Source organism: Lineus longissimus, chromosome 4 (genome assembly GCF_910592395.1).
Source record: "Lineus longissimus chromosome 4, tnLinLong1.2, whole genome shotgun sequence".
NCBI lineage: Eukaryota > Metazoa > Nemertea > Pilidiophora > Heteronemertea > Lineidae > Lineus > Lineus longissimus.
The window spans coordinates 24,887,265-24,901,045 of NC_088311.1; the positions used below are offsets into that span (position 1 = coordinate 24,887,265).

Sequence of the window (13,781 nt, forward strand, 5' to 3'; positions counted from 1 at the left end):
CTGGCTGTGACTGTCTCATCTCTCTCATCATGTTGGCAACACGGTAGAGCAGCCAGGACTGATTCGGCCTGGCTGAGACTGTCTCATCTCTCTCGCTGTGCTGGCAACACGGTGGAGCAGCATGGGTTGATTCAGCCTGGCTGTGACTGTCTCATCTCTCTCATTATGTTGGCAACACGGTGGAGCAGCCAGGACTGATTCGGCCTGGCTGTGACTGTCTCATCTCTCTCATCATGTTGGCAACACGGTGGAGCAGCCAGGACTGATTCGGCCTGGCTGTGACTGTCTCATCTCTCTCATCATATTGTCAACACGGTGGAGCAGACAGGACTGATTTTGGCCTGGTTTTGGAAGTGAATGCTTACATTCTCAAGGGATGAAAACAAGTGATGGGTCGTAGCATAGAAAATGGCATACATGTAACACTCTATGATAAATTTCTCTTACTTTATTTCAATCAAATACAACTACATTACATTGGATGCAACTTTTAAAAGATGTCGGACAAATATGTACAAAATTCATTTGTGAACTTTACATGAAAATGCAATAAAAAATGAGTGTTGATAAATGAAAGAATATGATAAGTTCTAATATAAACAGTGTCTCTCATGGGTTGAGAGGGAGTTCCAATACATGAAATATTGGCAGTGTCTTTGGGATGAGATTTCACTTTGGATTTCTCCTCATTGATATTTCTAAATGCATATATTTCTTAATCTGAAATGCTTCATATCGCACAATATACAGATGGGCCTAACTGCTATCATGAAGATTATACATGTAAGAGTATATTCGAGTAAAATAAAGAAACACGATATATTGTTGTAACATTACCCTACTTTCCACGATTGTTTTTAAGTATCTCCAGTCCACCTAGTCTGCCAAAAAGCTCAGCCCAACAGACTTAAAATATCTCTTCAAATTGACTTCACAAATATAACCATAACCAGACTAAAATCCATGCATGGTGTGATAATTACATTGAAAGGACATGTTACACAGTGTCCCGAAACCTGCTAACTTAAGCCACTAGATTTTGATAGAATCATGAAAACTGGATTGGGAATGATATATAATCCATGTAGGCCACACGTAAGCCATTATGTACAATTTGATAATCTCAAACAATGCATCATGTGACGATGTCAGTGCAAACTACACATATTTACAACATAGAGGCTGCTCAGCAGGCTTGACATAAAACATGATGACTTCACAGGATATCAATACATGTAGCTCATAAACATTATGGAGAGCTACATCAACAACATGTAGGGAGTTACAGTATCTAAGCCAGAATTCATCCCATTAAAAGCACAATCTGGACTGAAGTCCAATAGAAATTAAATGCACCTGGTTCTGTTAAAAGTTTAAACAAATTTTTCCAACTGCCCATTGAGTTGAAAAGCCCCATTTTCTTCACTCATCGTCCGTTCTCATAGCCAGGGAATAGTCTGTTTAGGATTTTGCCAAGGGTCGCGTTTGTAGCCAAACTGTAATCCTTTCCCAGTTCTTCACGGCATGCGGGGCATGAGTAGACTTCTGCCTTGAATGATCGGGACAAGCATTGCTGAAAGATAATCAATGATTTTGTGAATACTATCTTATAATAGTCATATTACTTCCTCCAGGATCTCAAAGATTCTTTATTATTGCATGGGGAACTGCAACCCCTAGGGCGAAACGATTAATCCACTGGTTCTCACCGAGTCAGCGTGTCAGTGTATTATGTCGAGATCCCTGGATGATTCTAGCTCACATCAACTTAAATATGACAGTTATCTTATCATATTTGGGGGCATTTTGCTTGATCGAGGAATATACTCTCAGGCACAAGGACACTTGGCTTCATGAGACCACTGAAGTAAAGGGACTTGTCAAAGGCGACACGCAAGGTGCTGATATACTGTTTGTACTTACCTTGCAGATATTGTGAGAGCATTTGACCGTAACTGGCTTGAAGACGATATCCTGACAGCAAATACAGAGGAAGATCTCTTCAACATTCGCCAGGAATTTCTGAAATGAATGTAAACACAGTAAGAAATGAGACATTTGATCAAAGCAAACAGGGACTGTGAAACCTACTGAGGAAAGTCATCTTTGAAGCAGGTCGATATACCATCCCTAGAGGCAGGAGAAGGGATTACAAGCCCTACTGGAGCCAGGACCTGGAGGCACTACACCAGCAAGTCAGCGATGCGAGGGATGTGATGGATGTAGACCCCACGGAACAAAACATCATCACCAACAACCACTTGAATGCAGTGTACACCACCAGAAACATGATCAGCAGCATCTGGAAGTCCTGGCAGGAAAAAATGGAGACGTGACAGTTTTTTTAACCAAAGCTGCTTGTTTTGAAAGTAGGAACTGTTTTTCTCAACCAGTCGTATATTAATCCTGTGGTATCGGTTACATTCTTTCCATCCTGTCAGCATTGCTTACCTGGGCGCCTTCCTTGACATGAGTCATCGCATCATCCCAGAGTTTCTTATTCTCCGTATCATCCTTGATCAGTTTGGCAACCTCTGCATCGACCTTGTAGGCAGCGACCTTACTCTTCTTCTTCGGGGAGATGTCTTCCTTGTCCGATTCTTCGTCTGAAATGATGAATAACTAAGTTAGGATCAGCTCAGGTCAGAATGGTATCAACACATTTAGGAATGGCAACGTCAGATGGTGAATGCTAAGTGCTCACTAAAACGGGCCACTGCAACACCATTTGCACAGGTTTGGATGGGAGTAATCTGTTTGACCAGATTGATTGCTCAAAGCAAAGTGATTACTTGGAACTGTTGGCAACCGCCAAATACCCCAATCATGACGTCAATGACACCTACCTTCGCCCCTTTTTCTCTTGCCTTTACCCTTTCCCTTGTTGTCTTTCTCCTTTTCCTTCTCAGCCTGGGCTTCAAGATAACCATCAGGGTACTGAAACAATGACATGAACCTTTTAAATACCTGTTGAATGGTGAATAATTATCATGGGCAAGCAATACATTTTACTGTGACAGGCATGTGCCGTTTTGGAAGGAGTAACTGGATAATCTATTTCACCATCTACGTTGTACAAGACTAGGACATCAGCTGACCGTCGTCCCTCAGTACTCAACCACTTGTGTTGGTTTGACAGAATGATACATGGTCATTTAGTATAGATTCTGTTACTGCTACTAGAACTCTGATGATGGCTTTCCAGGCCTTGGCGAAATATGAATAAAGAAAATCTTTTTCTGAATAATCCCCACCTGCATGGTTAGTCCTAACTGGGCGATACGCTTCTTCCCCTCCTTTGTCCAAGGTGCCGGGGATGGGTCATCCCGCCGCAGTTCGTATCGCCACACCAAGTAGCCAGACTTGCCCTTCTCAGGCCAGTAGCGTGTAATCTGAAATGTGGATAGAACATTTTATTCCTAGATGTCTCAAATTCCTTTTCTGAACAGCCACGAAAGAATGATTTGTTTGGTTTTTGTGGTCTTGACATTGCAAGGGTTTTTCACCACACATCGACAATGAAATATCGTGAAAGCCAACAACAATTTTAACTTCAATCTTAAAACTGAGCACAAACCTTGTAAATGCCGTCATATCTGTTTCCATCTACTGGCGCATATTTGGAATGTTTCCTTCCTTTGACATTCCGGACGACTCGCACCGGTTTCCCGCCCTTCCACTCCTCTGCTTCTCCACCATTTTTCTTGTCAAACTTGGCGTTGCAGCATTTGGCAAGAGCACTAATGGATAAAGCAAGACACAAACAAGGTTACACATAATGTGCAGAGATGAGATTTCTCAGCCAAATTCATTGGTAAGACGTGGTCTGAAGCAGATTACATTCTTCTCTCTGTTAAGCATTAAATTTTAGTAGGCAATAGTGATATATCGCGAGCACCGTGGCAACTGACATCAACTGACACTTACGCATTCATTCTTGTTAACAATTGATCACATGATTGTTCTGCGGTTCGTTTGTTGCCGGACAAGTCCCGGCCACCGCTGCCTGTGTACGTGAAGTTGTCCCCATTATCGTGGTCATCCTCATAGCCTCCAGATAGCACTATGGAGTAAGCACCTTCTTCTTCTCGGCCATGGATACCGGCAACGTGAGGCCGGTGCACTCCAGCTTCACTGCACTGGAAGAGAAAATATCCAGTCAGAGCAGACGCTATACAAGTCAGTGGAGAAAAAAAGGATTTAAATACATGATGGGTAATATTGCAATAAGAATCATTACTGAATTGCTGGTTATCTCGCAAACCTGTGCGAGTTGAACTGAAGTGATTGTGACTAGCTTACAGACACTGAATACTTCTCAACCCAGCAGTACATACCTGCACTCTGAATTTCCAGGCCGTACCCACTTCCACTCCAGGAATCGGTCCGAAATGATTCGGTGGCACGATTGTGCACATTTTTGTTCGTCCGACGCACGCCATTCCCTTGCCCCAATCTCGACTAGATGACGTGGTAGCGGACGCCATCTTTGCCTTCTTTTTACTCTCCTTTAACTTCTCACCAGCTCGGACCACCTCTGTGTCGTCATTCTTACATTCAGGACAATACCTACAAACAAATGAGGCCTCATCAATACAGACATAAGAGGTTGATCCCATGTTACAATAACTCATAAAAGAAGGTATGTAATTATGTGCATTCTATTTTAGTCCTTGAGAACGCTGTTTTGATTATGGCTATGTGAGGTCTAGATGGGATCTCTCTCGTCAGCTTCTCATGGTCTTACTGTCTTGATCCTCCCACCAGGTCTATTTGCACCGACTTGAGATTTAACCGGGATATTGGCTTAGTTGTGACAATGACTCGGAATGTCTTGTAATCAACCAAATGACGCCATCTATCTATAAACACTGCATTAGCTTACCATTCCTCCACATCTGGAATCGCCTCTAGCGGTGGAGTCAGACAGCCGATATGATACGCTGCATCACACTCATCGCACATAATCTGCTTCTCTGGATCATTCTTCCCACCACAGATGGCACACGAGCAGAATTTACATTTCCGTCGAGGGTTGTCTTGGCAATGGTCACATTCGGGTTTGTTCGTTCCTGAAACAAAAAACATGTAAATCTTTAAAGTGATCTCATCGTGCCAACTGGTGGAAACTCTCTCCGTGCGACTCATCATTGATATTACAAACATGATGTTTCAATCTGCACACTACATTTCAGTTATTTTCACATAGAATGCCCACTCACTCTTGGTAGGACTTGAAACCACTCCACTCTCCACTTGGCTCATGTTTAACTGGGCACCAGGTTTGCCGATGGCCATTATTTCATCGATGTACAAAATCTGGCAGTTCTCCAGGGGTGCTAGGTCCGGGCTGGAATGAGAGACAAAGAACACATGGATCAATTGAACTGATGAATATGCAGAGGACGTGTATCTGACCTGTGGCACCCTCGGTCTTGTTTTCAGCAGCAAATTAGTCATTAGTCAAGTAGAAATAAATCATCAAAGGACTCGCATATCATATTAGGGTTGTTTGAACTCAATGTAACACGACCACCTGATCTTATGCGTTCCCAAAAAAGAGAGGATATCTAAAGCTCTTGACTTCATATTGGCCCAAGCAAACATTAAGCCAAATGCACCACTTTTGAAGATATCAGATGAACACTTTACATGTACTGTTTGAAACCACAAATGAAAGCAACTTTAAAACATACCCCGTAACTCACCCCAGGAAAATAGTAGCATACAACTCCTTGATAGTTCGTGTGTCTCGTTTCTCTGTCACAATACAGTCATACCAATAACCACGCGCTTTAGGCGCATCGTAATTATAGTTGACCATGACCTTGTCTCCAACCTTGACCTCCTTAAAGGGGATGTTAACGCTGGCTCGAGGTCGAATACTTTTCACAGTATCAGCCACTGGATCATCGTTTTCATAGCTGCAAGAAGAGAATGAGAGATCTTGATGGAATGTTAGCATTATCAAAAAAGTTCACCGCAGTATATTTTGTAGTTCCACACAAGTGAAAAATAGGCCACAACAGCAGGGTAATCCATCAGTGGCTGGGTGCCTGTATTACACGCATCATCCAATTGGTGCATAACTATAGTGGCACGCAACAAACCTTCATTTATGACAAAAGTAAACGCTGAGAAAGAGAACCATAAAAACGTACCCTTCAAATTTAACATGGTATCTATACCCATCGTCTTTTACAGTAGTTTCATCATCCAAGATGGTCGCCATCACCTTCGGCTTGACACCATCGGTTACATCACAGCCAATGCCTGAGGTAGTTTCCATCATTTCAACATCAATTGTCTCTTTGTTTTGTTTATCAGTCAAAGCAGACGTCGTCTCCTTGACTTCTTTATTTTCTGTCAATTTTGTGTTGCAATTTTCATCAATGGCCTCATCTTTTTCAATCTTGGGCTTGTTTTCAATTTTCATATTTTCACTGTCAGGTTCTTGAATGTCTTCATCAGAAAGTTGGGCTTTTTCGACTTTGACGATCATTGCTTCGAACCAAGCTCCCATCTGGTCGTCTCTCACATCAACTATATCGCCAACCTAGGAAGAGAAGGGAAAGTTAATCTGTATAAATCTTGGCTCCCTCCTACTGCCTTTTAGAAATTAGAACATTTGGAAACCTTACTGTAAAGTGTAGAACAGCAGGGTTAAAATACAATCAAGACACATAAAATCTGCGGAAAGGCCTGAAATATTCACCTTGTAAGTACTGTCATCATCCACGACTCCACTATCTTGACTGTTGCCAGGAAGTGGCTGAAAAAAGAGCATCAACGCTATGATAATAAAGAATAGATTGTTGTTTACTGGCAACTGGTAACCAATCCCCAAGCGAGCTACAGGGTCAACGCAACTCTTACTCAGTCACACTGGAGAAGCTGGTAACCTGTACAACAATCCCCAAGCGCGCTACAGGGTCAACACACCTCTTACTCAGTCACACTGGAGAAGCCACAATCAGTTTTATAATCAGCAACACGACAATGGAGCGAGGACATCACCTACCTCCTGATTTTCTTTATCTGACGCGCCCTCATCTCCACTACTGACGTCGCCATTCACCTTACAATGCTCCACCTCTTCCTTCTCAACAGGTTTAGGAACGGGCCGGACAAGCAGCTGAACAATATCATTCTGCACCACACTGTAGTCATACAAGGAGTGGCCATCCTCAAGCTGAAAAATAGAACACATGTTAGTGTTGTTACATCATTGTTGTTGATGTCACATCACTGTTGGTGATGTTACAATACATCACCGTTGATGACGATGTCATATCATAGTTGGCGATGTCATATCACTGTAGACACGGTTGATGATAATATCACATCAGTATTGTGGGCCATGTCGCATCATCATCAGACGGGTTTGACAGTACGTAAATGTATCGTATCGACTAATAACTATCGATGTCGTACTGAGTTTCTTTCACTGGTCACTGGCCGTGATGAATGGGTCAGCAACTTTTGAGAGGGGATGCAATACGAATACGATCTTGTACTTCTGTACTGGCTAATACGCTACAACAGTTCTACTGCTAGCCACGCTAGTATTATACACACTACACAGTGGATCTGTAAGTTTCACGCACTTGTTTACCACGGTAAAACAACCTCTGACGATTGGCACTGGCATCAAACAGTTCTTCTAATTTTTCACGTAGTTCTTCTATTTTTGTCAGCTTAGACAGGTCCTTTACACAATGGGACGTTTTGCCGTCCATAGATCGCACTTGGATCCACATATTTCGGCTTTCTTTGGTGCCTGTCGACGAAAAATCGGAGTGTTCACGAAGTAAACACAAGATTGTGCACAACACGTGAAAATTTGGCGCGAAATTCTTCGGAAATAGCGGGAGTTCACCGGGCAAGGCCGAAGTCGCTTCGGGAAATTATGTATTCATTTATTCCGACTTTTGACCTGCCGGTCTGGCCTGATGTTTGTTTACGGTGAAAAATGGGGCTGCTTGGAAGCTTCTCCGACCAGTGGTTGGAATACATCCTAATCAACTACAGATGGATTTTTGTCTGTTTGTTCCTTTTGCCAGTTTCTGTTGTTTATGATGTTCTATTCTATGTGAGAAACTGGGTCGTTTTCAAATTGAACAGCGCCCCAAAACAGCATGACAAGAAGGTCCAAAAAGTTCAGAAGCAGGTAAGGTTATACATTGTTACTTATTTGCATAGGGTTAATGTACAGGAACCATACAGGGTAATCCAAAATGAATGCCACTAGATACTGACACAATCCTGGAGACACAATCCAAAATGAATGCCACTATATACTCACACACTCCTGGAGGCAACAATACTGGTAATGCCTGTAAGCATTACCATCGATGATGAAGGTTAATGACAAGGGAGCTAGGTCTAGACCTGTGTCGATGTCAATGAATGATGACAGCTCGATGACGATGTAAAGAAGTGCCACATATTTTACACATTTGTTTCTTTCTAGATCCGAGAGTGGATAGATGATGGTTGCAAAACTCAAATGTGCACAGCCAGACCAGGATGGATGACTGTCAGCTTTCGAGTGCCAAAATACAAGAGCACACTGCGTCAGATTGAAGTCAATATGATCGATATCATCGACGTTGACGAATCGGCGAAAATAGTGCGGGTTGAGCCGTTGGCGACCATGGGCCAGATCACAGCAACTTTGAACCCTTTGGGATGGACACTGCCAGTATTACCCGAATTGGATGATCTTACAGTTGGTAAGTCTATTCCTCCTTTAAATTTCAAAGAGGAAGAGTGTAGTCCCTCTTTAAATTATTCCCACCGATGAGTACATTTCCCCTTTTGTCTGTGGCCCAGTCTCTTTTCATTCCCCCTTTAAATTTGACAATGGGATAGGATGAGTCTATGCCTCATTTTCCCTTTTTATTTGTCAGTGGGGCCAAGTCAAAGGATACATTACATGTCTCTTCCTTAAATTTGACATTTAACTAAGGACAATCTGTTCCCCCTTTAAATTTTTCTAAGAAATGAGTGGTTTCCCCTTCGTTAAATTTGTCAAATGCATGAGTCTCTTCTCCCTTTAAATTTGTCACTGGGTTGAGTGATCACCGTTAAAATTTTCCGAAGAGATGAGTATACAACTCCTTTAATTATTGGCATTGTGTTTCAAGACATATTTACGCTTAAGCAATCTCAAAGTTCGAGTTCGACAGGTCATTTCTTTACGACGGTGTGGTTTTCTCCTTGAACTTTAGTTCCGTACTTGTAACACTTTTGACTTGGTCTCAATTGGGCACTTGACCATGACTGTATTGATTAATGGCTGAAACCTTGACCATTGATCACTATAAGTACTTCAGTCTAATTGTACCAATGATTGAATGAGGACTTCTTCTCAAGATTTTTCGTCTCCTACATGGAAAACATTATTTAGCTTCGTAATGATTCTGTAAAGAGCCATCGATTAATAGTCTTTTAAAAATGAAATGTATATTCTGTTTGATTTTGGACAGACACAGTCTGGGGAGGACGGGGACAATGTCACAACCCTAGGGCAGCCAGGGTTAATGAAGAGCATACTGAATATCCAGTATCCAGTCATCATCGTGAAGACATTTTAAAATATTTTCACTTCAGGTGGTCTGATCATGGGTGTGGGCATTGAGACGTCTTCCCATAAGTACGGTCTGTTCCAACATTGCTGTGTGGCATTCGAGCTGGTTATGGCTGATGGAAGCGTTGTCAAATGTAGTAAGGTAGGCCAAGCAAAGGTTGACGTCTGTTTGGCTTTGACATACTAACAGAGATAACAAATATTGGGCTATTATGTAATGTCTTTGATAATGATTATTAAAACATCTTTTTGTGATAACTGATGTCACTGCGCATGTATCAGTTATTCCTGTACATGTTAAGTGTTTTTCAGATAGGTCTGGCCAAAGGTGTGTAATATAGTAAGGTAATACACAGCCCTGGGCAGCTGGTGTCATCATTGACTGGCTTTAGGTAACACTGTTAAAAAGCATTGATTAGGCCGACCCTAAGGATAATATATAGTGTTGTGCAACACCACTATCTTTTGGTAAATGTGTTTAGGTCCCAACCAAGTACCATTGGCCAGAATGTTATGAATACCACTAAACACATAAAGACCAGGCTTGCTACTGAGTCACTCAGTAAACAATATATATCATTCTGTCTAGTTTATCGCACTGCCTAAGAAGAATTCAATTTCTCCTGTTATGAAAAATAGGCGTTGATTTGCAGTGGAGCACCAGTAAACTTTGGTTAAAATTGCACCACTTTCCCTACAGGATGAGAACTCAGAACTCTTTTACTCCGTTCCCTGGTCATACGGCACCCTCGGCTTCCTCGTCTCGGCTGATCTCAAGATCGTCCCCGCAAAAAAATACGTGAAAGTGGAATACATGCCTGTCTACTCATTTGACGACATCCAGAAGAAGTTTTCCGAGGAAGTGATGAAAAAAGAAAACAATGACTTTGTGGAGGGGTTAATGTATTCTGAAAATACCGCAGTTATCATGACTGCTAACATGACAGATGAGGCTGAGCCTGAAAAGGTGAGTTCTTCTCAGTAAAACAAGTCTGCAATAGTTATCTTGAATGGATACAATATCGATATCTAGAGAATTTTCATGATTGAATAAATGCCATTTGTGGTATCATTCATTTATCATTGTAAATATCACTAATTAGAATGGATTCTCTGTTCAAATAGAGTTGTCTTTGGGACTCAGGTTGTGACAATGTCTCATGCATGTTTGTCTCTTCATCAGATCAATGCTATCGGAGACTTCTGGAAGCCATGGTTCTTCAAGCATGCCGAAAGTTTCCTGACAAATGGAGAAGGTGTCGAGTATATTCCTCTACGCCATTATTATCACAGACACACGAGGAGTATCTTCTGGGAACTACAGGTAAGCTGGTATGCACAGTAGCTCACTGCACTGGATTGAAGCATTGTTGGATCTTCCACCCAGCAAACTGTGCTTGTGAGTTGCCTAACCATTTATAGATGTGACATCAGTGTTGTGAGGTTGAATCAAAAAGCTCATTATAACACTTCTTTTTCTGCCAAGACCACAGTCTCAACATGATATGACAGCTTGTTGTTTTCAGGTAAACTTATCTTTTGTCTGTTTTAAAGGATATCATACCATTTGGCAACCACCCTCTGTTCAGATACCTGTGTGGATGGATGGTCCCACCAAAGATCTCGCTGCTGAAGCTGACCCAGGGGGAAACAATCAAAAGAATGTACGAACAGCATCAGATGATACAGGACATGTTGGTACCCATGGCAGCCCTCGGCGATGCCCTGAAATGCTTCCATCATGAGGTCAATGTAAGTTCTCTACCTTGATCTTGACAGCTTCTTTGCTTCATTCTTGCTGACCTGGACCTGAAGACGATACAAATTCTTTTCAAGATTGTGAATTTGTCAATGATTGTCGCTTGAATGTTCGAGGGTGCCAAAGGACATGAATTTGCCAAATGGTCATCAACTCAAGTGGCTGGATATGATGCCATTAGTTCAGACTATGTTCGCCTCCCTTTTACATCGAGCATTAGATGCAGAAGTGCCACATTGGACAGGAAACACCTGGCCAAGGAAGTTTCGTCGCTGCAACGTGAGTTTGTTTTGTTTTCCAGCTCTATCCACTGTGGTTATGCCCTTTCACGTTGCCTAGCAACCCCGGCATGGTCCACCCGAGAGGTGACAAACAGGAGATGTACGTGGACATTGGAGCTTATGGAAGTCCCAGCGTCAAAAACTTCGAACCCATCGCAACGACAAGGAAAGTGGAAGAGTTTGTACGCAAGGTTAATGGGTAAGTATTCCACTTTGCCCACTTCCTTCAGCAACCAGCCTAAAAACAACCTGTGGCCTAAAAATCAGAAGGTGGTGCTACCTCTCTGAACAATCCATAACCTTAAAAATACGTTTTCAACTGAGTCTACTTCTTTCTCTTTTCTGTACAAGAGACGTCCGACATGACACTGTTCAATTGTTTTGTTCTTGTTTCCAGTTTCCAGATGCTTTATGCAGACTCCTACATGACCAAGGAGGAGTTCCGTCAGATGTTCGACCACAGCCTCTACGACAAGATGCGCAACAAACTCAACTGTAAAACGGCATTTCCGGATGTCTATGACAAAGTCAATCGGAGTGCTCGATCGTGAGAAGCATGATAAGTTATGCTCGCTGATGCTTTTGCTTCCTGTCGATCATCCTCTGTGTACGAACAGAGCCTCCCTATTTTATCTTTATTACCTCATATTTTGATCTCTAATTGATCACCATTTTTTTTCATTTACTAGGGGATCGAACATTTCTACATATTCGCTTATGATCATGACATGCAAATTTTAAGTTCTTTTAAGAATTGTGCATCAACTTCCAGCCACTGCGAATTATACACTTCAGAACAAGACTTTTTCTTCTGCTTTTAATATTATCAGTTAGAATATATCTGACTTAAACATGACACAATATGTAAAACGAGGAAAAAGAGAAACTCATTAGCTCTTTAGTTATGAGATTAACTAATATTCCTTTGCTCAAATGAAAAGAGATATCTGATCCGAGTAATCACATTACTTTTGTTGTTTTAGGAGCTAAATGCTCAAAAGAGATGTTCATTTATAATTTTGTTTTATTATATGCTGTTTGTGATTTCAATGCTCAATGTGCTTCACTATTTATGTACCAGAGTAAATTAGTAGTTATACATGTAGATTATATTCATATCTGTCATTAGTGAACTGTAAACTGTGGATTTGACTTTATCTCACTCTAAAACTTCTAAACGAATGCTGATCTGCAGGACCTTCCTCCAAAGGTTTTCGTGCCATATTCACCAGTCAGGTTCACATTTGTTACTAACCACATTGTAGTCATATATGTATGATAGAATTTTGAATGATTATGGTAGATATTTTGCGCCATCGATATTGTTGAATAAAGACAGATATTTTCAAACTAGTAGCCCACATACATGGCCATGATTGCCTTTTCAGATTAAAGTCTCAAAATGCCATTGTTGATTTGTATTTTTGTACACAATCCTCACTACGATCTGAAAAGGCATGAGCTCAGAGAACATCAACAGATCATAGTTATAGATGTGTTGTATTTTGAAGAATTATGAAATTATATGTGTACGCATTAATTTATGGAACTTTGTCTTCTGTTCTTCTTTCTCCATTCTTGTAAGAACGGGCTTACTTAACCTGTACGAATACCCAACACAAATTTGGCATCTGACAGCAGTTCTGTTGGAGTTGACACAGGCGAGATGAAAGTATTTAGTGTCACTGACTGAGCCTCGAATATACGACCTTCTGATCACAAGCCGAATGCTCTTCCAGTGTGCTACTGTGCTTCATCAACACCTGGAACCAAAGAGCTGATCAGCACTGATTTTTACAAATCGTAAAACTTCTCTTGGGTTGGCCCGCAGAAATGGATGTATGCAGTAGTCCTTGTTGTGATCTTAAGTTCCTCCAGTTTACACCTGAAGACAATATCAGTTTTGCTTTTATACATTTTGCACCCAGTTGTGTCGAACGTCTTTCACATGTACACTGGCACAACCTATCGTCAAGTCTCCAATGTTGGTTGTCCCCATGTTGCTAGTGAAGACACACACTGGCACCAAGTATCGAGCATTTGTAACCCCAGGAGTGCAAGACTGGTTTTTCATCTTGCACCAACAAGCTCTTGGGTCTTGCCCATTGCTCCATCGAACAATCAGACTGTGTGAAGAATGTGTGGTGCA

The 13,781-nt window shown here is 41.6% G+C and overlaps 2 protein-coding genes across 2 annotated transcripts; one reads left to right on the forward strand and one right to left on the reverse strand.

Annotated features, from left to right (window-relative positions):
- Positions 1 to 477: 477 nt before the first annotated feature.
- Positions 478 to 7,822, reverse strand: LOC135487056 (E3 ubiquitin-protein ligase UHRF1-like). The gene is made up of 15 exons (XM_064770382.1): positions 7,608 to 7,822; positions 7,022 to 7,192; positions 6,716 to 6,772; positions 6,162 to 6,556; positions 5,709 to 5,924; positions 5,223 to 5,350; positions 4,886 to 5,072; positions 4,338 to 4,569; positions 3,928 to 4,139; positions 3,578 to 3,740; positions 3,255 to 3,392; positions 2,847 to 2,937; positions 2,452 to 2,606; positions 1,924 to 2,022; positions 478 to 1,573 (listed from the first exon to the last, which is right to left on the reverse strand). Exons 1-15 carry the CDS (start codon positions 7,758 to 7,760, stop codon positions 1,427 to 1,429), a joined length of 2,544 nt encoding a protein of 847 aa, XP_064626452.1. The 5' UTR covers positions 7,761 to 7,822; the 3' UTR covers positions 478 to 1,426.
- A 138-nt stretch (positions 7,823 to 7,960) lies between these two features.
- Positions 7,961 to 13,181, forward strand: LOC135487063 (delta(24)-sterol reductase-like). The gene is made up of 8 exons (XM_064770394.1): positions 7,961 to 8,170; positions 8,474 to 8,735; positions 9,616 to 9,734; positions 10,293 to 10,559; positions 10,776 to 10,916; positions 11,147 to 11,344; positions 11,653 to 11,831; positions 12,030 to 13,181. The coding sequence occupies exons 1-8, from the start codon at positions 7,973 to 7,975 to the stop codon at positions 12,181 to 12,183; spliced, it is 1,518 nt and encodes a 505-aa protein (XP_064626464.1). The 5' UTR covers positions 7,961 to 7,972; the 3' UTR covers positions 12,184 to 13,181.
- The last annotated feature ends 600 nt before the right edge of the window (positions 13,182 to 13,781 follow it).

Coding starts and splice junctions, on each gene's coding strand:
- LOC135487063 (XM_064770394.1), top strand. CDS start 7,973: ATGGGGCTGCTTGGAAGCTTCTCCGACCAGTGGTTGGAATACATCCTA. Junction 9,735..10,292: donor GCGTTGTCAAATGTAGTAAG/GTAGGCCAAGCA, acceptor CTTTCCCTACAG/GATGAGAACTCAGAACTCTT. Junction 11,832..12,029: donor TTTGTACGCAAGGTTAATGG/GTAAGTATTCCA, acceptor TCTTGTTTCCAG/TTTCCAGATGCTTTATGCAG.
- LOC135487056 (XM_064770382.1), bottom strand. CDS start 7,760: ATGTGGATCCAAGTGCGATCTATGGACGGCAAAACGTCCCATTGTGTA. Junction 5,925..6,161: donor TACCATGTTAAATTTGAAGG/GTACGTTTTTAT, acceptor CTCTTCTTGCAG/CTATGAAAACGATGATCCAG. Junction 3,741..3,927: donor TTGTTAACAAGAATGAATGC/GTAAGTGTCAGT, acceptor TTTATCCATTAG/TGCTCTTGCCAAATGCTGCA.